The sequence below is a fragment of the Antennarius striatus genome, chromosome 11 (genome assembly GCF_040054535.1).
Source record: "Antennarius striatus isolate MH-2024 chromosome 11, ASM4005453v1, whole genome shotgun sequence".
NCBI lineage: Eukaryota > Metazoa > Chordata > Actinopteri > Lophiiformes > Antennariidae > Antennarius > Antennarius striatus.
In genome coordinates, this window is record NC_090786.1 from 14978741 (window position 1) to 15004370 (window position 25630).

The window sequence follows — 25630 nt, forward strand, 5'->3', positions numbered from 1 at the left end:
ATCAAACAAATCAACTTCAGTATTTTTTTTCCCACTTATTTCGACAGTTCAGTCATTAAAGGTGAGGTATGATTTTAAACGATCTATTTTATTTTATTGTAAATTTGTCATGCAAACAATGCACGGTGACCGCCATCCTCCGGTTAAATGTAGACATACATTTCAAGTGACCTTACATTGAAACATCCTACCTCTATAATACATTAAAAAAAAAAAAGACACTTAATTGTTCTACAGACAAATTCATCTGACTAAGGCTAGTATTTTTGACATGTGTGAGAGAAGTCGGTGATGTATTGGAAATTTCAGTGGTGCCGGTGTCCTGGCAACCTGAAAGGTTTGACCACGTGAAAAGTCTGTGTAGTGGAAACCCCATCTCCTTCAAAGGCTAGTCCTTCATTCCTTATTTTAGCGTTTATTTTCAAAAAAAAGTATCGTTAATTTAAGGCGAATTCAAAAGGGAATATAAATATAAAGGAGCAATGACGATCAGCGAAAAACTCGTTTTTAGGTGTGATAGAGTCTTGTCACACCGCCAGCTCGCATGTTGTCACTCTTACTGTGGCCTACCAGTGAACGGCAAAGACATGCTCATTTACAGCAATGTGGACCCGGAGCAGAAGGTGTGTTAAAACGTTTTGTCAGTTGTGTGCAGGTACCGGTGTCATTTTATTCAGATGATTATGTAGTTATCTAGCCAAGTAGTCACAATATAACACTGAAGGCTTTAAGATAGATGGATAGATACAGTATATACATGGATGGATGGATGGATGGATGAATAGATAGATAGATAGATAGATAGATAGATAGATAGATAGATAGATAGATAGATAGATAGATAGATAGATAGATAGATAGATAGATAGATAGATAGATAGATAGATAGATAGATAGATAGACAAATAGAGAGAGAGAGGAATCAATGCTGCTGAAAGTCCTTTCTTCAGTCTGAGCACTTCATTAGAAACTGACCTGATTCAGTGAAGCATATACTAATTGCACAGGCTCAGGAAGACTTAGGAAAAATAGTTGTCATTAAACACATTTTTTTGCAGTCTAGAAATTCAAGTTAAGACTGCCATGAGATAAGTTCAACTTATGTATCCAAAACATCCAGACAAGCCAAGAACTTCTTGTCAGTACATCTGAGATGAACTGACACAAAGTGCAAACGTGTATGCTTTAGAAGTCATGGAAACTGTCCTCGCGACCCACGACAAAGTAGAAGATGAATGAATGAATGGATGAATGGATGAATGAATGAAACTGTGTCCTCTGGCCTAGAAAATAGCATGCCCATCCAGATCCTTACCAGTTCAAAGGCTGGCATCGGTGATGGTATTACAGTAAGTATCACTGCCTGTGACAAGTATACACAAACAACTGTGTGGTAACTCATTGCATTGCACTTTTTTGTTGTTTGTTTTTTTGGACATTCAACATAATGTCCCAAATTAGGGTTATACAATTTATGCACTTTGTCAAATACTTGGAAATAAACGATCAAGCAGTTACAGCACTGGTTTTGATCATAAATAGAAACTGATGTGGCCTCTGGCTACTAGATTTTTAGTTACTTTTTGTCTCAGTCGGGAACCACAGGATGAATGGAATTGTTCTGTTCGATTGGATATTATAATTGAGTCTAAATGTTTTTCCACAGGCCCTGTTACTAACTGGCCACCATGCTGAGATCAGTGCTATGGCTTTTGGCAGAGGAGGGAGTTCTGTTCTCTGCTCTGCCTCAGCTGATTATATCATTGTCTGGGATATTGAACTGTGCCACAGGCAAACACAGGAGGGTAATAAAATATTTCTGTATGTGTTAAATTGTGCACTATGCAGTTTTGTTTTTTTTAATTTTTGAATAAAAGCAAATTAACTAATTTGTTTACAGGCAAGGTCGCTGCTGGAACAGTTATTGGGACGTTACTGGGTGAAGTCATCTACCTGTCATTCTGTTTCTCCAATGAACGAGTAGCTGCATGCTCAGGAGTAACTGTGTATGTTCTCAGTTCAAAGGTACAAAGGGATGCACTCTTTCAGTTTCTTTTAGCACATGTTAAAAAAAATTAATATCTTGGTTTTTCCCCATGTCTTATTTTCTCCAGGTCACTTGGCTTACAGATACACCATATCATGTGCCACTTCACTCTGATGCTTGTTAAAACTTATCTCAATCAAAATATGTGAATATTGTTTCATCCTACTGGTCAGACATCCTTAAAAGTTCTCTGCTTCACTGTTGTTTTCCACATTAGAGACAAGACGTGATCTCTACCTTGACAAGCCTCCTTGGGCCTTTAACATCTGCAGAGTTCTGTCCCTGGAATAAAGACATTCTTGTTACCACCTCGGAGGACCGCACATTTACGGTCTTAATGATGATGATGCATATTCATATATACAACAAATTCCAAATACTGTACTCACTAATGCAACCTCAGCTGAAGAACTGTAAAGGACTTAATCTTTTCTCTTTTCAGATATGGGACTTAAAGACTGAAACTGTTTTCTTCCAGTCTTTTGTGCTTTCAGGTATGATATAAGCACAACCTAATGTGTTTTACACAATAACAAAAATACATATTAGCAAAGTATTTATATGATCTGAATCCTCCTGTAAGATATGTCCAGCATATTTGAACGTATCTAAAACATATGAGTCAAAGCTCATCTTTAAGTTCTGCTGCGGGTAAAATTCAGGCACATAATTAGATTAGAGAGAGTAGAGAGTAGAATAGGACTTTATTGATCCCTTAAGGACTTTCCGTCAGGGAAATTAATTTCTCCGTTGCACTACACACAGCAGAGTGAGAACACAATAAGAAAACACACAGAAAGTAGCACCAGCACATAGAAAGTAGTACCAACAAATTATTATTATAAAAATTATTTTAAAAAAAGAAATTATTTAATGCACATTTATTTAGTGATCACTGTAGAGAAGTAAGAGTGAAAAATAACAAAAAACATCAACTTTCCTAAAGAAAATGTCATTCTTTAGCCTGCCCACTGCTCAGCATGTTCTTCTCTGAAGAGAACAGGCTCCTCATCACGGGCTCAACCGATGGGCAGGTTAGTGACTGAGACACAAAGCCATGATTACATCCCACTTGAAAGCGGTGATGTATTGTAATTGTCAGTGTTTGTGTGTTTGTCCGTTCGTCCGTCCATTCATTAGTCCACCAAATATCTTCGCAGCTGTTGCAGATAGAAGGATGAAACAAAAAGCACATTACTCGGGCAGCAAAGGGGATGAAAATGAGATGATGACCTTGACCTTGAGAAAACTAGGTCAAGGTAAAATTTCAACTTTTGTACACTCAGGAACTGGATAAGATAGAAAGACAAGGGAGAAGGCCAGTGTGAGTAAGAACATAGATCAAAGCTAGTGCTTTGATCAATGACAGTAAGTCAGACCACTAGCTTTGATCTTTGACCTAGGGTAAAATTTTGAATTCAGGGGTATTGCAGGATGTTGCAGTCTGTGATTGCCTTGGTTCTAGTTGTTTTTCAGAGTGAAATTTCACATGCTGTGTTAGATCAGTATCTGGTTGGTTTAGGTATGGTGCTTTACTCTCCCCGATGACTGCAAGTGTCACCTGGTGATGAAGATGGACCTTCAGAATATGCAAAGAAGATATGAAAAGCGGCGAGGGCATGGGAACCTTCAAGCAGGTTCTGTTACCAATCTGCTGGGTATTTTTGATGAGCTTTATCGAATGCCATTTCATCCTGAGTTTTATATTTCAGCTGCCTAGGTGACATATTGAATTACCATAAATTTGACATTTTCTTTCACGGAATACAGAGCAATCAGCCACACGTAAAGTGGAGATTTCAAGACCTGTCCTCAAAATGGCTTTGTGTCAATCATCTCCTGGCTCCAGTGCTGGGCATAACATGTAAGGGATAATCTCAATAGCATTCATACAGAATGTGAAATTTTTGTTGCAAATGGATGATGTCTGACCACATCTCGCTAACCTATTAGCACAGGTGTTATTACGTTGTATGTTCATGTATCACTAATGAGGGGGGCTTTCATGGGGATAGTTAATACGTACAAGATACTTCTAAATCAGTGTAATATGGGACAAGCTATGTTTAAATGGATTGATCTTGGAAGTGATAATGTCATGCTGAGAGCAACTTCTTTCAATATTGTCCGCTTCCAGTTAAATTTCCTTGTTGGTGTTTATGTGGCTATTTTTAAGGTCTAACATTCCACAATGTAAAAATTTAATATGATCCAGAAGAATATTTAAAAACAGCTGTCATGACATAATATATTCAAATATGTAGACTTTGCGCTGTCATAAAAAGTTTGAACAAAATACAGTAGACACATCTAATAATAATAATTGCTGCACATTTTCTTGTATTCACAAGAATCTTCATGCATTACAGGAAAGTTTGCAAGCTTGTGGCATAAACTATTTCAGTTAAATAAGAAATATATTAACAGGAAACAGGCACAGACGCTGTACTGTATATTTAAATGGCCATTGATTTCTTTTTGTTCTTCTCAGCAAAGCACATGATCTCAGTGCTACATAATTTCATCATCCAAGTAGATGTTTTAAAATGTGCTTCATCATTTGTGTTATGTCTGTGCTACCCCTTCTTTACTGCCTTCAGTTTAATTATCCTTATTATATTAGTCGCACCCCATGTAGTAATGGGGAAAATATGATCCAGATTTCTGGTTTATGTCCTACTGTGGCCATCTGTTTATATTTTTAGGAAAATACAGTAAAAGCATTATTGTATATTCCCAAGGACCAAACATGGTTAAAATGTTTCAAATGATTTTTTAGCTGTTAGTGTGATACATTTGAAATGTAGTCTTTGGCCCCATCTAGCGCTCAAATAAATTACTGCAAATCTTCCTGCACACGCAACCGTTTACTAATTACATGAAAATCTCCCCCATCCCACAGAAAGCGCATATCCTGTATAAAATTAATGATGTAGTGAAATGTACCAAATAATCACATAATCTCAGTGTGCAGCTCAGAGCAAGATGTGAATATTAAGGAACCATGAGTCCCAGCTCCTTCCTTATGGTCTGATTGGCAGTATTTTCCATCTTGCTGGTTGTAAATAGTTTAGGCTACATGAAGTCAAAGGAAACCTGAATAATAAAAAGTCATTGTTCTCTGGTATGCATGCCTGGATATTAAATGGTATCAGTATGTTTTTCTTTAGTATATAGTTACAGTACCTCCAAAAAAAGGGTTTTAAGGGAAATCCTCTGACACTGTTTTTCCATGTGCTCCTGTGTGGCACCCCACAGGGACAACAGCTGGTTATGTATTGGCAGCTCTGATGGCCTCTATGTGGTGAATGTGGCTACCGCAGAACTTATAACAGTACATTATTTCAAAGGTAGGCTGTTGCTGTTGAGCCTATATTGGTATCCATTTAAGTAACTATCTCAAGATTATCGTTTGTTTGATGAACTCCTGTGATTTTACTTTTTTCCAGGACTTTTCCACTTCGGCATACTGTATTTTTTTAATGATAAATTTTCTTTCAGGAGATTGATACACCACATAAGGCAGTGTAGCTTGCAGCATGAGTGATATAAATGTCAAACCAGTTGTGATAATACTGTGCACATGTGTTTTATAGCTTTCTGCTCTGACTGTCATCAGCAGCTAGTGACTCAAACAGTCACTCATGTCAGTTCTGATCCTCCTGAGCACAACTTGCAGCTGTATTTTACTTTAAACTCTGTTATTTACTCTGTTTCCATTATATAAACAATCAGTTGGAGAAATGATGACAAACAGCTTTTAATTAGTCTCCCCAGTTATTATTAAAGTGGTGTCTTTAATTACAAAATAAATTTAAAAAAATCACATCTGCCTTTGCAAAACCAATTTTGGCTGATCTTGTCACTAATATCTTCCATTTTAATATATTGTATGGTAGCTTGCATTTGCGTATGTTAATTTTCCCATCATACTTTCAGTTTCCTTGCATTGACTGCAGAACCTCTTCATACTGTATCAACAAGAAATCGGATGCATCTAAACTTGTCATGAATGTTCTTTTTTCTAGATTACCCCAACCTGAGCATTACAACAGCAGGCTCATGGTCAGTCTCTCCAGCAGGGGATAATTCTGTAAGTAATTCCAATAATCTCTCAATAAACTACAGAGAGACATTATGTTGATTTGTCCTTTAGCCACAATCAATAATTTTGCCTATGATAAGTTTCACCCTAGAGATGCCGATGATAAATACACAATCACATTGTTGCTAGTGGTCTGACCGTTTAATGGAGAAAAATTAGGCCTGGCTCTGTTTCTCAGTTCTTCTTAATTTATGACAATAAAAGTCATTAAATAGGATGTGAAATGAAATAATTTTGACACAGAAATTACAGAAATAAATCAGTTCATAGTGACTACAAATTATTAAAATAAAGAGACCGGATCTGTGTTTGTCCCCCTTTTAATAATACAGTAGAATTTTGGCAGTCCTTTACTCAATCTTTGATAAGTTTGTGATACGGAAAATTAATCCTTTTTTTTTCTATTCTGCCATGTGTAATGGTTCAGTATGGAAGGACTTATTGGTTTTCTATCCACTATTTCTTGAAAAGTTTTCACAAATACACAGTATATGATTCATGGCTTGCTTCATAACAAAATGTTTTGACACAAATTCCTCCTTAAACTCTTTGTTACACAGATGGTATGTTTGGTCAGCTCTTTGTTTACTTCATGCGTCGTCCTGTTGGAGTTTCGTCTGTGTGACCTGGGAAGCATCTGTGCTCGCGTCGAAGGCTTTTCAGTGTTCCCAAGGTAAATCTGGAGTTAAAGAGAAATATATATGTGGAATTTTTCAATGATGACCCCAGGGAAAATTTTCCTTTTTGCTCACTTACTTAATTTTTAAAAAATAAATCTACTCTGTAAAAAGTATGTATGTTTCCCAAGGACGTAGTAGTTGGCTTTTTTATGCAGTGGCTGGAAAACAGATATTCTCGTTAAATAATATATAATATAACATTTGTTTATTCACTGGCATTAGTGCTTTGTATGTCTTGAAGCAGTCTATGAATGACACAACCAAGAGAAAACAAATGCTTTTCTGGAACTTTTGTAACTATTTGGTTCCAACTGGATCTGCTCACTGCAACGAATGACTAAGCGTCTAAGCTTTTTAATCCGTATGAGCTTTTATAAAGCTTTCTGTGCTGTATCCAGTCCTCATCCAGAAAATCATACGTATTACTCTCCTGCTAACGTCAGTTTAGAAATACCAGAAGTTCAGAATTGTCTGCAAGAGAATTATTGAATTGATTCAGTCATTACCTTTACCACAGCACTAATAAACGGTGATAATTTGAATAATAATAAGCATGTAGATTTTCTGCTGCAATAAAATTTCAGTTTATGAGTCAAAGAATGTCAGCTCTTACAAAATTGTGAAAGTAATGGAGCTGATCTCACTGAGACACTGGTCATCAGCTCTCATTAGAAATGCTGGCCTACTGCCTACGACTCCTTCTGACGCTGACATTTCCATATTAGCCCGACCTGTCATAACCACGTTGCCATCTGTTTTTTAATGAATCAACAGTGCCACAGTTGTAAGAATAAAATGGAATAAAAATCCACAATCATGGAAAATATTGTGCTGCTTCATTTCCAGTCAATTTGAAAAGTCACCCTCCCTTGTTTTTTAGTTCTCCGCTGCTACCTCAGTCTCCCCTGAACGCTACTTTCAAGAAGAAAGAGGCCAACCATCCTAATAAGAAAGGTCAGAGGTGTCCCTGTCATTCTCTCGACATTCCCCCAGCTCCTTCTCATCCTTGTGTAATAAAAAAATAAAGGACTTACTGCTGTTTCATGACTGTGGGCTTTGAAAGTATGAGTCATTTTATAGCTCACTCCTTGTCTGGCAGATTGGCTGTTCTGCTGGGACACACGGTCTCTTAAATTAGTCTCATTGTAGGTTTATTACAATGAGACTAATTTAAGAAAGTTTGGCTATAAGAAGAGCTGCTGAGAACCTCCTCATTATCCGTAAATATAGAGGATGGAAAAGATTCCATCATTTGCATTGTTGATGTGCAGCTCATTTTCTATTTCCCACATAGGCATTAAAATCAAACCAAGTGTGAACAACACATGGCTACTTGTATGCTTTTGCAACCACAAAACATGCAGCACTCCTAGAAGAATAGATTCTCTTGAAATAATTCCATTTGTCGTGTGGTTGCTTCCTGCTGATTTCATCAGAACATTGAGTTTATATGCGGTTCTTCAGTGTATTATTAGGATCTGGTAGCTTGAAATTATTTTGCTGGCGATCTATAGTACTGTACGTTGAGGTTTAAAAGTGCTCTTACAGAGGGTTAGTGCTGAGAAAGCTAACATTAGCCAGACTCCCTGCAGCTGTAGTGAAAGGAGCTTTTGTACCAGACTATGTAGGAGATCTTTGGGGGAGACAAGAGCTGTTGCGTGACAGTGGTGTCGGACTGAAAACCACATATAATTGAGGACTTGTAAAACCCACCATGCTGTTCATGCATCACCTTATTCTTGAAGATATCTGCAGAATTGTATACAAATTACACCATAAACCGCTGACACTCCTGGAAAGGAAAATCCTGTAGCTGGCATAGGTGTGATAACTTTTTTCACAGAGCTTATTGCAGATGAGATATCTGCTGTCAGGCTGTCATGTAACATAATCATGAGGTGAGCCAGGACAGTTGAAATGATTATCAGCTACCATGACTTCTTGTGTGATTTACAGAATGTTTTTTTAAGTTAAATATCAGGACTATATAAGTGAAAATTAGTTGTGAATTATTAGCTCAAAAGTCACTCAATTTTTTAATAGATATACAAACCTAAAAATATAAATGAAAATGATACGTTGACAAATCAATGTTTTCCTTTGTTGCTAATGTAATCCGAAAAGCGGGTGTCATTCATCATGATCTACTTTACACAACATGGAACTTAAGATTCAAACTGACGATTTTTTTTTTCTTTTAGTTTAGTTTTTGGGAACAGCAAGATGGGAAAAAATGTATAGCTTGTACTAGTTGAACTTTGAATGTAGACCAATCTTTAATGATATAAACAGCTTTCAGACTCCTATTTTGGCTCCATATTCATAATTCCAGCCGGTCTTTGGGTTGCATTACCTCTGTATTCTACTCTCTCCAACTGTGTGCCCCACTTCTCACAGGTCAGTAAGGCAATAACTCATACCAGAGAGTTTGGTTACAGTCAAAGTAATAGCACAGAGACATAAATACTGCTACGGTTTAGGCACTTTTAGCTTGATTTATTTATTCTTGTGCCACATTCTACTATATACTCTGAGGGAGGTCTGCTGTGTCTTGTCCTCAGACTCACCCTGTACCTCACGCTTTTTATACAGTAAAGACTAACTGTAAAACTCATCAGCACATTTGACGAATTCAAATGACTGTAGCCTCGTTAATTCTACCATCCATCAAGCAACTTTTTATAGTTTTTTATTTTTTGATATGCAGCTTCATTAACTGAGTGACTATAGACATTATTACAACACTAATCTTTTGTTTGATCTTTAAGTAATAATTTTTGGAGCTAGGTGAAAGATTTTCAAAATTATTAAATATTCTTTCAGATCAGATTCTTCAAAAAACAGATTGTGTAAACATGAATGCAAGCAAATTCTTTTTTTGCACATATGCAGTTGTATTCAATAAAAAGACATTCTGTGTATGATGCCTGCAGCAATACAGGGTCAGGGTTAACGTTAGGGTTAGGTTTAACACTAACACTAACACTAACCCTAAACTAACCCTAACTTTCTTTTACTGTATTCAATTGACTGTACATTGACATTAATTTTCAAACAATCAAATGTGATATTTATTCACGGTTTACACAGCTCATTCAATACCTGTAAAGGAAACTTAATTTAAGCTTAAATAATGAGTTGTAAGTGTTTTTTACAAGAGTTATGACTGTGGAAACGTCTTCTGGAAATTTGTCTGTAACTTGAAATAATGTTGCTTGAAATAATGTCCCGCCTCAAGTAAGTGTAAATTAGGAGATTTTTAGTGCCCCATAAAAGTTAAAGACCGTTACATGTTAGCAGGCATTTAAATACGGCTGCTGAGCAATTCCAAGTTCCTGTGTCAGCAGGTAATGAGATATTTGGCCTTAGTTTGAGGATGCAGTCTGCTCTGGATCAAGACACACACACAGTTGAGGACGGAGCTACATGTACATGTATATTTATATCATTTTATTAAATAACTCGGCAGATAGATAGATGTATGGATGGATGGATGGAAGGATGGATGGAAGGATAGATGGACAGATGGATGGACGGACTGTAAAGATTTACAGTGTTTATATTGCACCGCGTGAGTGCTCCATATAGAAAAAGAGAATCACATTCAAGTTAATGACAAGAGACGAACAACATGTGACCTAAGAGAGATCGATAAAAGTGCCCTTCAGGTTCGAAAGTGTTAGAAAAGGAGCAAAATGAGAAAATGAGAAGATAAAAAAATACCAGACAGACAGACAGACAAGTTTAAATCAAAATCCAAAATAAAAAAAGATGGAAAAGAAACAGACAGGAGTAATTGTTCAGAGAAGTCTAAGTGTACTTCACAGGAAAAAAAAAATCTTTAAGCCAAATCTGGACTAGACATTGTCACTGTTGATCAAAGATGAAAAGCTCTCCCAGACAGGAGAGGATTGAAAACATATCCAGATGTGCTTCTTTTACATTTTGACCGGTTACTTCCATTTGCATTGAATCTATTATTGTGTTGTCTTGATGTTTGCCTAGTAGTATTAATACCCAACTATATCTATACAGCTTCAGTAATGCTTATCAAAATAAAACTACTACCATGTACTTTATTTTAAATGTAAGACATTGTCGTTGTGCATTATTTGATGTTGGAATTGACTTGCTTTGACTGTTTTAACAATGGACTGCTGTAAACACAGCTTTGATTGATCAATACCATCAATCTGCATTCACCAGGTTCAAGTTCTCTTGTGTTTTTCCAGTAACTGACAAAAAAAACTTTTCAGTGATATTTTTGTAATTATTTTTATTGGATGGAAAATAAATTGCAGACCTGTAGGGAATCAAACACATGACTGACTTATACAGGTTCACCTGTAGTTATGTTATTCAGCTAAACCCACTGACGAGTAAATACTGCAGTGACGTCTTTAGAGGACATTCTCTGTTAAGGTGATGAGCTGGTGTTGGATTGACATAAACTTTGCCTGTACTTGACATTTTTTAGAGTATCTCACACATTTTAATGTCATTCTATCACAGTAAAGGCGGTGGCATTTAACAGGCAGTGGAATGAACCATACTACAGTTTGTGCCCCAGGCTCACAGCATGGGGTAGTTACCCATTATAATACTGACCCATCATTTCCTTGCATCATCCATTAAAACACAGTGTGATTTCGTATGGACTATAACTATTTGAATTCAGTGTCATGTTTGTTTTTGTTTGTAACACATAAACAGAACATCTAATGGATCGATTTGTCTTTTTCAAAGGAGTGATTAAAGAACATCCCCTGGTTTTTCACTCAAAAGTGAAGTCTTCTGGATACAACAGTGTCCCGAGGTATGCGTAACATTCTTTCCAATAGAATATTCAATTACAGCTTACATTTTGATGAGCACAATCAGCACCATTTTAAAATTAGAGTTAAGTGAGAGGAGAAGATTTGTCTTTTTTTTTGTATTCTTCTTTCATTCTTCGGCAGGTCAAATATTATACTAGATCATGGTTCAGACATTTTACAGTAGAACACTGCCCAAAAGTTTTTATTTTATTTGTTTGGGTTTGTACCCTTGCCATAAGATCTTTTTTTTTTCTTCTAAAGTACACTGAATGTTCAATTCATTTATTTTTATTTTTTATTGCTTTTTCTTTTCAGAAGAGTTATGTTTTCACCCAAAACAAATATTGAGAAGAATCCTCCAGGCAAAAAGGCTATCAGAAATACGTAAGTATTACCACAATTTAATAATAAAAAACGAAATAACAAAAGTTCCAAAATGTTATATGTTGTTTGAAACTACTTTTCTTCCTGTCATTTAGAGGTTTACTCCCCAGAGATTACCCATCAGACAGTGCAGCACCCACTATTTCACATATTCTTCTCAACACCGGTGACAAACCAGTCTCCTGTCTTCAGTATTCAGGTACGACAGTCTTGCTGCAGGAAAACTAACCACAATATGTAAAATCTTCATTTAAAAAAGCGCCAGAGAAGTGGAAAAAATTTGAGAATTGACAGGATTCTGTGATTTTGTAGTGACTGATTCTTGATTCAGGTATTAGTTGTATTACCACAACTAATAAAATTTTGAGTGCATGCCTTCATGACTGCAGGATAGTCCTTCATGATAATAGAGCAGATACCTTTCTCAGCTTTTTGTTTGAAGCCTGGCTTCAAAATAATATGTTGCATTCAGTTCTATCCATCCTGTTCTTGAAGGGTAAATAAATCACCTGTTGACTGACAATACCGATGTAGGAATACTTGTCTCCTCTAGGTGATGGAAAACATATCCTGTGTGGTCCTGGCGACAACTTGGTGTTATTGTACAGATCCTCCCTGTCTGGCGACCCAGCTGTCTACACAGGTGCATTAAGTAGACAAGACTGTTCATCCCTGAAATATATCTTGTTGGGGTATTTGCCCTCAGTCTCTAGCGTATTGCTGTATTTCTTTCAGGAGAAAGATTTATAAGAATGATAATGGGATTTTTTCCCCCCTCAGTTGACTCCTCATAAATGATGTTCACATCTTGGAGCACTTCAAGGTTAAGTTCTTACTCCTGATGTTTTTAAGAGACAAGGAGGAATTTAATACTAAAAAGATCATCTCAGCAAGGAAAGTGATGCTTGGCTCAAGATAAAAGACCCTTATCTTGACTCACTGAGCGATCAGTGTCACAACTGTAGATTAATAGCTCATTATTGCCATGAATGCGCACTTTGGTTACAATCTGAAGTAAAACTTCAGTTCAAACCATTTTACTTTTATCAAATGGTAAACCCCAGGTCTTAGAAAAAACAATGTTTGAACTAATGTATTTCACTCTATACATGCATGTGAAAATATAAAGTAGTGCTAAGACCAATCTGACCTGTTTGCCACCCAGCAATCACCTGCATTGAGCAGTGAAAAGTAAGAAAGGGATATGAATGTACGTCAAGCTTCTGTTTCACACTCGCTAGCTCCCATGTAGCCAAAACACAATCTCCAGAAGGGGGCAGCAGAGATAGAAGGACAGATGAGGTGACCAGCAGGTCACCAAGTAGGTCTACCTACAGCCACACACTGCATTTTCAGGTTGGTTTTATACCTCTCTTTATGTGCAGGGCATGACAAGATGGTGCGCTGTGTCAGTTGGAGCCTCGGCAGAAAGTGGTGGTTAAGTGCATCAGAGGACCGGTCAGTCAGGATCTGGACCCTTGGCAGATCAGAACCTGCCATAATAATGGTCTGTATCACACACACACACACACACACACACACACACACACACACACACACACAAACACACACACACACACACACACACAAACACACACACACACACACACACACACACACACACACACTTGTGCCTCTTATTTATCAATCTTTGTTCAGTCACTATTAGCCTAATTTTAGCTATCATATCATATGACCTCATCAAGCCGCTCCCAAACATAAAAAAATGGTGAAAAGAGGACGAGTCAATGAACTCATGCTGCAAAAATGTCTTTGCTCGGAAGATGCAAAAACTCAAATTGGTTTACAAGAGAAATAAAGTAACTGCCGCTCTGTGTAGCAGACATTTTTCACTGTCCCCCCTGTCTGGATTGGCCCGGATTGCTGAGAGGGTTTTTTCCTCTATGACTGTAAAAGAGGAGGTCACACTTGGGTGACAGCACCACAGTGGCTGCACTTTATCCACAATGTTCTGCTTCATTCATACTCTCCATTACTTTATGTATAAGTTAAGGAAAAGTGAGTGCTTTGGGAGTTGCTTTATTAAACTGAATTGGGATTGATCAACAGACAATTTACCCTGTAATATAGTTACATTCATTTCCTCTTACCTGGGTTAGGGTTAAGGTGATTTAATTAAGTGATTTAATTCCTTCTAGATCGCATTAGTATGAATCACTTAAAAACAGTGCTTTTATAGTGTCTCAGCTTTAGTTCTGTATTAAAAACTGTCTCTAACAGTGAGGTAAGAGACATCTATGAAATGTTGCTTTTGCATCATCTGTGACTCAAATGTACTTTATACAAATCCAGATAAATTGTGTAATTAGAATAGCCTGACTAATGTCAGATTGTAATATCGATCTCAGAGAGGGACACTGATAAATCCTGTTCTTTTCAAGTGTTCCTTCTTTTGTTCCTCCTCCAGGGCAACAGCATGTTCTCTAGTTCCATCCCATGTGCTCAGTTTTATTACCTTGACAAATTTTTGCTTCTGGCATCTGGACCATCTTTACACTTGTGCCTGTATAATGTGGACATCAGACACGATGACATAAAGAGGTAATAAAAAAACCAAACCCAAGTGAGCAAACATCTCATCAGGAAATATGGGATATGATTGTAATGTTCCGTTCATATTTCCAGACATTGTATTCAGTGTTTGTGTTGTTTTTATTCCAATATTTGTTAACTTATATTGGTTGATGTCATTGATAAAATGGCGCTTAAAGCAATGTAGGATGCATTACCAATGACGTTTGGGTCCAGAGAGCTGCAGTTTTATTCTGTTTAGTCTGAAGCATTGCAGTGATTATGGTGAATATTCAAACTTCAAAGCTGTTCAGTTGGACTGTGGTTGTTGTGGCCCAAAGACAACGGAGGCCACATGCCCTTTTCAGGAGAGTATACAGAGAGGAGAAGGCATTTTCATAGATTTAAAATAATCATGTGCCAGTTTCCAGTGAACTAGATATTGTAACAATGACTATTTCAAATACTTCCACTGCAGCAGCATTATACCTTAGGAAAAAGGGGAATAGTGAAACAACAAAAAGCTATATGTTCTTTAAGCACTATACACTGCTCAGTCATTTATTTATTTATTTATTTGCTCAAAGCAATGATGCTAAAACTTAAATCACGATTACCTTTATTGGTTTAATGGGAAATGCAACTTCTTTTTCTTAGGTATCAACAACGGAGCTTTGTCAAACTGATGGGATGCTTTACAACAACATCGGCAACAAACATCACTGCTATGTCTGCCGTCAATGATTTCTGCTCTCGTATCCTTTTCCAGGGACTATTAAAGTTAAGACAGCATTGATGATAAGTGAACCTGTGCCTTAGAGCTTCTAGTTAGAGCATTTCTCTTTCATCCACAGCAATCAGTCTGTGCTCCAAAAATGACGCTCACATTGCCTCAGGGCTTCCATTTTACCTGTGAATCATTTATGTGTCTGTGCTATTTCAGGAATGTATGACTTACATCCCCTTGTTAGGGTTTACTGCACATTTACTTTTCAGTAAATCAACTGAACTGACCTACTTTGAAAGAATGAGATCCTGCTGGGAATTATTTTCGACCACGTACCTTGACAGTGACCAAGTAGAACAATTATAAATACTGATAACAGATTCTGCTTATTTCATCCATAAATTCAGGATTAATTAGTGTATCAGAAATATTTATAATAAAAATGAGTTTTCCACTGGTATCATGTTAGATCTTTTCCTATTAATCTTATTTTTTTGGTCTGAGTTGTTGAATTTTATGACAAACGGAGAGTTCCCCTTTACAAATGTAATGAAACTACTTTATATGCCAATCAACTTGTGATGATAAAACAATACTTTTAGCAGAGTTAGCAGCTTGTTGTGAGCAGTTTCATGCAGGAACTATTTTTCTCCTGATGAACTTCATCACATTTCAGCTCAGAAGTAAAATATTTCCTCTACGTAGACTCAGAGATTACGTTTTTAGCATATAAGGGAAAAAAGTCAAACTTGATGACAACTGCTGGCAAGTTTTACATTTTTGTGCCACAGCGTGGAGTGACGGAAGCTTTCTGTAACAGATCAAATTGATGACTTAAGCTCTCAACTCAGCGTGAGATGCTCAACTCAGCTCAGCATGAGTTGTTAGTGGTAGCCCATGAAGAATGTGGGGAAACTGATCCTATAATACATGTATTTTATAAACTTGAAATAATAGTTCTACAGATACTCGGTAGGCTTTTAGTTCAGAAACAGTAAAGTTAATAATGTTCCTCAAAGCCATCACAGACATTGTTCTGGCATGCACCTCGGATCGCTCTGTTCAAGTATTTGACATGAATGAGGGTAAGGTTGCCTCACAGATATCTGATGCCCATAGCAGAGCCATCCACTGCGTTACACAAAACAAGGTGAGACCATATAAAAACAGACTTTCCATGCAGTAATTTACTAAATCTGTCATACGCTATATTCTTTGTTTGCATGCCCCTGCCATAGAAGGCAATCATGTCCATCATATCTGCCTAATGGTTCAATAGTGGCTCCAGTCTATCCACAGGGCCTGGAATTTATGTAACTCAAAACTGGAACATTAATTTATTTTTTTATTTTTTATCTTTACTTTTTTTTTCTTTCTTTTTTTTTTTTTTAGCAATATGAAACTGTGATTTTCATGCCACTTTGCTGTGATTGTGCTATGGTGGGGGTATGGTTTATGAACTTTCTTTTGGACAATGACTGCTGAGCAGTGCAGTGTGTGTCACAATAGCAGATATGGCTCACCCATCTCAGCATGCGTTTTACACTGGCAAGAGCAGTGTAAAAAAACTGCTCTTACTAGTTTTCTTAAGATTTTCATGGTTTTTATCAAATCTGCATCTAAGATATCACATCTTCATTTTTGTTGGACTCAAACTTGTGTTAACTTCTAAATTATTTGAAAAATGGCATCTAATCCTGAGGTCTGACCCACACAACACAGCACTGAAATGATTTGGTACTATTTGGTAGAGCGAGGGCTGTCCTCCACTTTACTACTATTTAGCTGATGTGATACTATTATGTAAAATAAATGCTGATCAAGTTACGTGAGGCAGATATTACCTGGACCAAAATGTGTTGGTTTGTGATGTGAATAAAAAAAGCCATGGTTACAAAAACATTGTGGTCATGCTAAAATGGAAGTCATCATTTCATTTCTCGAAAGGCTATAATTAGATAGATGCTGTGTGAACTACACTTACAAATAAAAAGCCTCCAACTATTAATATAACTAATTTGTGGATGATTGTTTGATATTTTCATTTTCTTCTTGCTGAAACCCAGTTCAGATTCATTGTGGAGTCTTTCCTCTGTATGCTCCAGCCTCCTCCAAAATTCTAAAATAAAGCAATATAGGTTGAGTGTTGCATGATAGTTCATAAATTGGTGACTCTAAATTTCCCTATATTTGTGAGCAGGCTGCGATTTGTTGGAGGAGATACGGGGGGGTCATCTCCCCTCTGGTTTTTACATCACTTCTGCTGAATGAATTTTATCCTTTGGGGGTGTAGAGTCTAAGCCAAACTTTAAGCTACTGAGGTATTCCACCGCACTTACGTGACTGACACGATGATGGGCTTCCTTGTAATCAAAAGTCATACGTGTCACTTCATGCTTCATTACTCTGTTTTATTTCTATTCAGTTTGTCTGTTAATAGTTATATAGTTAGTTAATAGTTAACATCAAATAGCAAAATATTCAGAGTTCAGCGTTCAGGCAGAAACCTGACATTGCCACATTGGTTCCTACTTATACCTGAGGACCAATTATCCCCAGGAGACCCAGATACATCATTTGGCTCATACACATCCATCAATAATAAAAACTATGACAAAACAGGCAGGTTGTGACAGAGTTTTCTTATAGATACCCTATAGTCTACATTGCTGGCACTAACTGTCAAACTGACCTGAATTCTCGGCAGTCTCAATGTTCACGAACATCACCATGCACATAATGCATTGTTTGTTTGCTCCCTAATCAGAAGTTTGCAAAGAATAAAAGGACAAAATGCTGCAGATAACTCACTCACAGGAAAGCCGAAAGGCCATGTGAAGTCTGACATCAGAGCAAATTGTTCACTTACTCTGAAATTTGTTATTTTAACAATTAAATAAGGGAACAATTAAAACTTTGGCAGCCAGAGAAAGTTATTCTTGCTCTGGATGGTTCTGTTGGGTTTCTCTTTCTGTAAAAACGCTTCCATTGTGAGTACTGCTATTTCCATGGATTTTCTGAATACTGTACAGTACATTAATATTCTCCATGCTGAATAATTTGGCATTCCGGATGTTGACCATGAGTACCTAGTTGATCCCAGCTCTTAAGTTTCCATGAGAGGCAGACAGAACATGCCATCATTAGTATCATTCATCTCTGTTTGAATGGGAATCCCTGGTGCATCAGGATTAAGACTGCCAAAGGAGAGGACAGGATGAGATTTCATGCTGGATAATGGCTTTTGAGTAATGCTGTTCCATGATGCAGTTTGGGTTTATGTGGAGTCACTCCAGCATTGCTGCAGTGAACCAAAATGGGCCGAGTGTGCTCACATCTAACAAGTAGATGGCTGAACCCAGTAGCCACATCCATTATTTTGCAATGGGTAGTAGAACAAACTGTGAGATTAATTTTACCAGTCATAAATTCACATATTGAATTCTGGAATTTCTTCTTATCTACACTTATGTAGCTCAGTGATAGAGTGCATGCTTTGCATGCGTGCTGCTTTGGGTTCAAACCCCAACATCAGCAGTCCTATGGGGGCACAAGTCAGAGTCAACTGTAGTCATAGTCATGAATATTTGTCAACTTTTGTAATAGCAATAAATTAATATTAATGAAAGTAATTATGGAAATTATGGTGAAGTTGACCTTGTTTTTCTAACTTCTTGCTGCTTCTTGAATACATGCTGACATGTGCATACTTCATCCTGGACAGAACGGATTAGCTGCAGCTGGTGGCTTAGATGATGCATTAGCCCATTCACGTGCAATGCACTCTTACACACAGCTGACTATACATGAGCACAAAGGTGTCTGTTCGTTGTCATGCCAGCTATTGTGTGCAGCACATTGAGGGCAGCCTGTCATGTGTTGTTTCAGCAGGGCTATTGCGTCAATGTGGGCGTTCTCTGCCTGGGTGCCCAAGGGCCTTTGGAGGCCTGTAGGGTTAATGCCTGGGGATCAAAGGGATTGCCACTGCCTCCAGACTGCACACATAAAAACACTCTTCCCTTCCCTCTTGCTTTTCTTGTCTTGCTGTAGACCAAATAGCAGGAACTGCTGCACGCGAATCTGGTTCCCCCTCTTGAAATTTCCATCGTCTCCTCTGCAAAATTCACCTGGAACTCATCAGAGCAGAGGACTTCTCGGAAAATGGAACTGGAAATGTGCTCTCAGACTCCTGTTCTCACACTCTTAATGGAAATCTAAACAAAAACACCACCAGTGCTGCTCTCTCTTTCACTCATTTGCTGTGAAAGTCATGTGTAGAATGTATCTATATCTGTGGAGTGGAAACTTGTCTATGAATTATCTGTTCATGTGGTGCATAGAAAATGTAAAATGAAACAAGGAAATGTACAATGATTTTGCTTCCATCCTAGATTTCTTTACAGCTCCAGTGGGCTTAGGGGGTCTCTAATGTCACCTCCTACTTTTAGGTATTAACAACTTTACCTGGAATAATAATAATAACATCTGCCAGTACAGGATATACAGCAATAAAATATTCCAGTGAATGACAATAAGAGAAGCTGATTTACATTCTATTTCAGTCAGGCATGTGCTGACTCGGCATATCGTTTTTGTGCATTTCACAGGGGTCCATGTTCTGCACACAAACTCCGGATTCATACAACCTCTTCCTCACTAGTGCAATCACAGATGGTGTGAAGATATGGGACCTTCGTGACCTTAGGTATTGTTACTATATATGATAGGCTACTCTTTGGGATTTGTAATAAATATATACAGTATAATGCAAAAATAAGCCAAAACAAGTGAAATCTATTATATACTGTACATCTTTATGGTGACATTTACTTAATGCCTGATTACTGTATTTAAAATGTGTGATTATTTCTGGACTCATTGTTTCCCTATAACTATACAACATTATCCATATTTCATTTTCTCCCAAGGCATTGGACTTGTACAGGTCATGGACATAGACAAACACACACACACTCACACCTACGGACAATTTATAAATCTCAGTCCACCTGAAGTGCATGTTTTTGGAGGTGGGAGGATACCAGAGAACCCAGAGAGAACCCACGCAGACACGGGGAGAACATGCAAACTCCTTGCTGTGTGGCGTCAGTGCTATCCACTAAGCCACTGTGCTGCCTGTAGATCATTCCATTCTCCTTACTAGGTTTTAAAAATTGATTACTTTAATAAGGATTCTCCTAAACTGGTTTGCTTCTTATCAAACAGCTATTGTGAAAGTAATGATCATAACGTCTACTGCTTGGCTTATGTGAGGTGTGCCCCAAGGTTCAAGTACTCATTGTACTGCAATCCACACATAAATACACTCAGTAGGCATATTGAGATGAAATGCCCAAATTTTTCCTTGAATAATGCACCTGTAAACCAGCAAAAGGAAATTGAACATGCCTTAAATGCACTTTAGATGCCATGCTATTTAGACATTCAATGTTAGATTGTTTAGATAAGTCCCTTAAATTCTAAACGCAGACATCAGTAAGAATGGCTGGAATTGATTCAGTCCCTCCATTACCTGAGTGCAATAAATTCATAACTGTTTTCATCACTGTATTTTGTTATGCAAGCCTTCTCCATTTAATGAGTGAATAAGCATCTATTCCGTTTCCAAAGTACGTAACAGAATATTTTCCTTTGATTCTTAGTATCAAGTCCATATAAGGTGCATAATTCAAACAGGCTCCCTTTGATTTCAAAATGTTCATATTTGTGCATTAGAAGGCATTATGGAGTATTTCATTCTTTCATGTCTGAGGCTGTATTAAAGTGTAACTCCTCATTCCAAAGGCCATCAAAACCTCATTGCAATCTGATAACTATTTGCACCTGGTTTCCAGTTAAACTCCTGAGAGCTGTCATGAAGCGTCTGACCGCAGATGTAATTCCTCTAAATGTACGAAAGCAATAAGTACAAATATTTACTATTCATCATGCCTGCCCTGTTAATTTTATTTCCCCCTTGAAAAAGCCTTATTTGTTTGTTTTTGCAGCCAATAATTTACCAGAAAAAGAGTTACAGCTCCCCTAAAGTAACATTTTTATGTGTGTGTGTGTGTGTGTGTGTGTGTGTGTGTGTGTGTGTGTGTGTGTGTGTGTGTGTGTGTGTGTTTTGTGTGTGTGTGTCTCTCAGCTATTGGAAGTAGTTAAATCAACTCTATGTTATATGTTGCCCAGAATGTATTCATGATTTAATACGGTAGTAAAAAACTTGGTGGAACAGTGTGTTGCATTAGGAGAGCTTACATGAGGTGGCCATGTGACTGTATACCATAATTATCACATAGTTTTTTGTAGCCTTAATATATTAATACTCTGAAAGAGCAATTCATAGATTTTTTTTTCTTTGATTAAAAATGTCCAGGAACTCTCACCAGATTGACTGATTCAATTTAAAGTAATATAATCTCAAATTGTTTTGCAATCACAATCATTAAGTGGCCAATTTTATGACCATATTGTACTTGTCCATAAACCTAGCTGATGAATCACTGCCTTGGTAAAAGCCCAAGTTTTTCCTCTTGGCCATTCCTGCTAGACACACAACTCAATTGTTACAACTCAAAGATACAATTTTTCTTCTAATTAGATGATCTGCAGACACAATACAAATGCAAATGTACATTACGCTTAGCATCGTTATTAAAATGGTTATTTTATCTGGGGATGTTGCTCAGTGGTACAGCGTTTGCTTGCAGGTATGCTGCCCGGGTTCAAATCCCCGGACTCTGCACCCCTACGGGGGCACAGGAGAGTGTCACCTGTAGGCCGGACCTAAGTCTGAATAAATGTAGAGGGTTGCAGCAGGAAGAGCATCCAGTGTAAAAAACTTTGTCCAACAAATATCTAAAAAGGGAGAAAGGAGGACGCACTGTAGCGACGCCTAACGGGACAAGCCTAAAGGATGTTTTAAAAAAAAAAAATCTGTCTTTTCTGTGATATAACGATAGTCTAGCAGCTCTTGACCCCTTTTTTCCAAAAGTAATGTATGCAGTGTAATGCGATCTGAGGGTTTGGCACAATTAAAAGAGTTTTAGAAACACTTGTGTTTTGACAGTTTACACTTTAAAACCCCAATCCTTCACGCTGTATTTTCAAATAATGTGTTATGTTCATTTTTAGGGGTCTACACACCATCATTTAGGATTGATCAGATCATCTCAGATACAGATTCTAAAGGTAGAGAGTGGATGGTAATGCTGCTTTCTATTTTTCAGTACGGATTCCTTTTTACAGTATGAACCTGTGTGAATCCCTACCATCTGATTATGTAATGCTATACTTTATCATCATACATTGTAGTTCATGATTTACATAGGCTTTTTTGTACTTTCCTCACTGTGGGTTATGTTAAATAATGTCCAATACTGCCAGAAAAATCAAGAATTTGGTTAAGGTTCAAAGGCAGAGGCTTGACTAAAAAGAGTTCACTTACACAGAAAGAAAGTTTATTATTTAATCAAAACAGTCATCAACTTCTGGAAAAGAGGAATGATGATAGTGTGTCTGATCAGGTCATAGTAGTCGAAGTCAAGAACCAGATCTACAGTTATTTCCAAGAATGTAAGCAAAGCTGGCTGGAGATCAAGTAGAGAAGTAGGGCACAAGGAGAGTTTTGGATAGAAAACTGGAAAAATCCACAAGGATTATAAAGAGACCTAACCTAGATGGATGGATGGATGGATGGATGGATGGATGGATGGATGGATGGATGGATGGATGGATGGATAGATAGCAGGGGCCGACCCGATTAAATTAGATGATGAGCTGTTAGTAGAGAATTAGATTACTAATTAGTTTTCTTGCAGACACAAAATACCTAACCAGATTCAGGAGGCTCTCGTTAAGGTAGTCTGCATTAGTCATCATTCACAGAACACTATTGATATGTGTGTGGGGGGTTTCTCAGCATCTCCTGTCCTCTCAGTCAAAACGTCATAGTTCCACTTTTTGACCTAGAAACCAGATGAGTGTTCACTCTAACTTCTTATACTCTAGACTCAAACATCCAGATTTAATGATGATTTAAAAAAGAGATGCTTCTCATCCCTCTTGCTGTCCATCCAAATAATGAATTAGCTTTGTTTTTTCAAATCATTCAGTCTTTGTCAGCTTTATTTCTTGAATCTGATTTGCTGCACCACATGCACTGTCAGTCATTATTAATTTTCATTGTTGTTTCATTAGCACCGATTTTCTCTCTCTAAAAGGGCCACAGCTGCTTGAGTCAAGCATAGGTTTACAAACCCTTGACCCACATGCATTAAATGTTGTAAGGTTCAACCTCCACTCTTCTCCATCAATGTTTTTCCTTTTCAGTTTAAAAAATATATAAAATAAGTAATGAAAATAATTTAGAGGCACAGTGGGTAGTGCTATTGCCTCACAGCAAGGCTTTATTCATTTCTGTTGTGTATGGTGCGTGAGTTCTCTCTGGGTTCTATGGGTTCATCCCACCTCCAAAAACATGCAGGTGAACCTATCATTCCAAATTGTCCATATGTGTTAATGTGTACGTGAAAGATTGTCTGTGAATATGTGGTCCTTGAATTGCTGGTGTATCCTGCTTCTTGCCCACAGCAAACTGAGATCCGCCCCAATGTATCCATAACCCACAAGGCAGATAAGCGGCTGATGGATGAATAAAAACAACAACAATAATAATAAACAATTTTATTATTGTTAGTTTTTATATTCTATATATTGGTGAAATACATTTATGTTTCCATTGAGATCTATAGAGTTTACCACTGCTCTGACCTTATGAACAACGTGGTCATAAATGCATCATGAAATTTATGTGCTATTGCTTAGAGGGTGTTTAAACTTGCATATTGGTGCTGGAAATATTAAATGACTTTATGGTTGCCAGTGAATATGACCCACTTTTATTAGGGCTTAATGGTATTAGCATGTGGATGTGAAAGGCATGCTCTCACCAGATCCCGTCTATATTCCCTGCTTCGCCAACATGCCAGACCATACAGAGCTCCGAGCTTAGCTAGCTGACTATGGCATTGTAAAGATATTACATGCTAATGCAAACCAGGGCAAATAGCACACAAGTTGCACAAGGAGGGCATTTTTTATCTGCTATCTTCTCTTTCCTGTGTTTTGCTGGACTCATGCTCTGCGCCCTCGACGTAATAGACGTAATGAAACTTTGTTTATACATGTTACTTACATGAGCACTGCCTGCATTTCTAGATGTTTCATATATTTAGATGTTTTTATATGTCTTTCTAGGTCAAATTCATTCTTGCCAACAATATATAGAATATTGGATTGTATTGTTGTCTATGAGTAAAATACAATGAAGTCTTTATATTACTATTAGAGCAAAAATGTATACCGTATTCACATGTAATCCAATGGAGGCACAGTAATAATGAGGATTATTAATTATTAAGTCTGTCCATTACATCACGTTGGTTCTGAGTTTCGGAACCTCATTAATTTCTTTTCACTGTGTGCATCTTCTCCTCAGATGCGTGCGGCGCTATGACAACCATCTAAATCGATGCCATCCATGCTTGTCAGCGATCTCACCATGTGGTCGGTTCTTTGCCTCAGGCTCTGAAGATAACTGTGTAAGTTGAAACTTCCTTATATATTGTTATATATATATATATATATATATATACACACACACACACACACACACACACACACACACACACACACACACACACACACACACACACACACACACACACACACACACACATACAAATGTGTGTGTTGTGCAATTTCTCCAATGTGTGATTAATAAAGAAATATCTCGTCTTATCTGGTTTTATTTTATCTCATCTTAATCTTATCTTTCTTTGTTGAACTGTGGCTAGACATTTCAGATGTAGAAGCAGTGAACTGATCACTGGTACAGTTAGTTATTTGGCATTTGGCTATATTTACATCTTGTTGACATTGTCAGTTATTGACATGTCTTTATCATTTAAAGTGAGGACTGATTGTGGTTGACTTAGATTTTCATGATGAATCTATTCTTTTCCACACAAGCAAAATTCAGCATTCACATTGAAGCATAACCATTTAATAACTTTTCCATCAGTCAGGGCCTTAAAGGTTCTTACAAAACATTTTCCGAAGGATGCCGCCTCCCCCTTCTTTATCCATCTCCCTTTTTCTGGTGTAGGTGCTTGTTGTGTTGTGTAGTGTAATAACATATGCATACTGCTGGCATATTATTAATTATGGGATTCAGCACAGCATGGACATTTGAGATCATATCTGTCAGGATCAAACATTTAAAAAAAAAAAAAAAAAAAAAAATGTTTGATCCTGACAGATATGATCTCAAAT

General features: G+C 37.4%; 1 protein-coding gene across 1 annotated transcript in view; it reads left to right on the plus strand.

Moving 5' to 3' along the window:
• Window positions 1-482: 482 nt before the first annotated feature.
• Window positions 483-25630, plus strand: part of wdr27 (WD repeat domain 27) — a 37243-nt gene continuing 12095 nt past the window's right edge. Inside the window, 22 exon segments of the mRNA XM_068328037.1 lie at window positions 483-623; window positions 1667-1805; window positions 1901-2025; window positions 2265-2378; window positions 2490-2541; window positions 3011-3081; window positions 3570-3705; window positions 3827-3872; window positions 5255-5397; window positions 6076-6140; window positions 6713-6825; window positions 7713-7786; window positions 11579-11648; window positions 11965-12033; window positions 12129-12232; window positions 12587-12676; window positions 13419-13540; window positions 14462-14595; window positions 15223-15320; window positions 16321-16442; window positions 19900-19997; window positions 24795-24897. Coding sequence (XP_068184138.1) covers window positions 483-623; window positions 1667-1805; window positions 1901-2025; window positions 2265-2378; window positions 2490-2541; window positions 3011-3081; window positions 3570-3705; window positions 3827-3872; window positions 5255-5397; window positions 6076-6140; window positions 6713-6825; window positions 7713-7786; window positions 11579-11648; window positions 11965-12033; window positions 12129-12232; window positions 12587-12676; window positions 13419-13540; window positions 14462-14595; window positions 15223-15320; window positions 16321-16442; window positions 19900-19997; window positions 24795-24897 — 2229 coding nt within the window.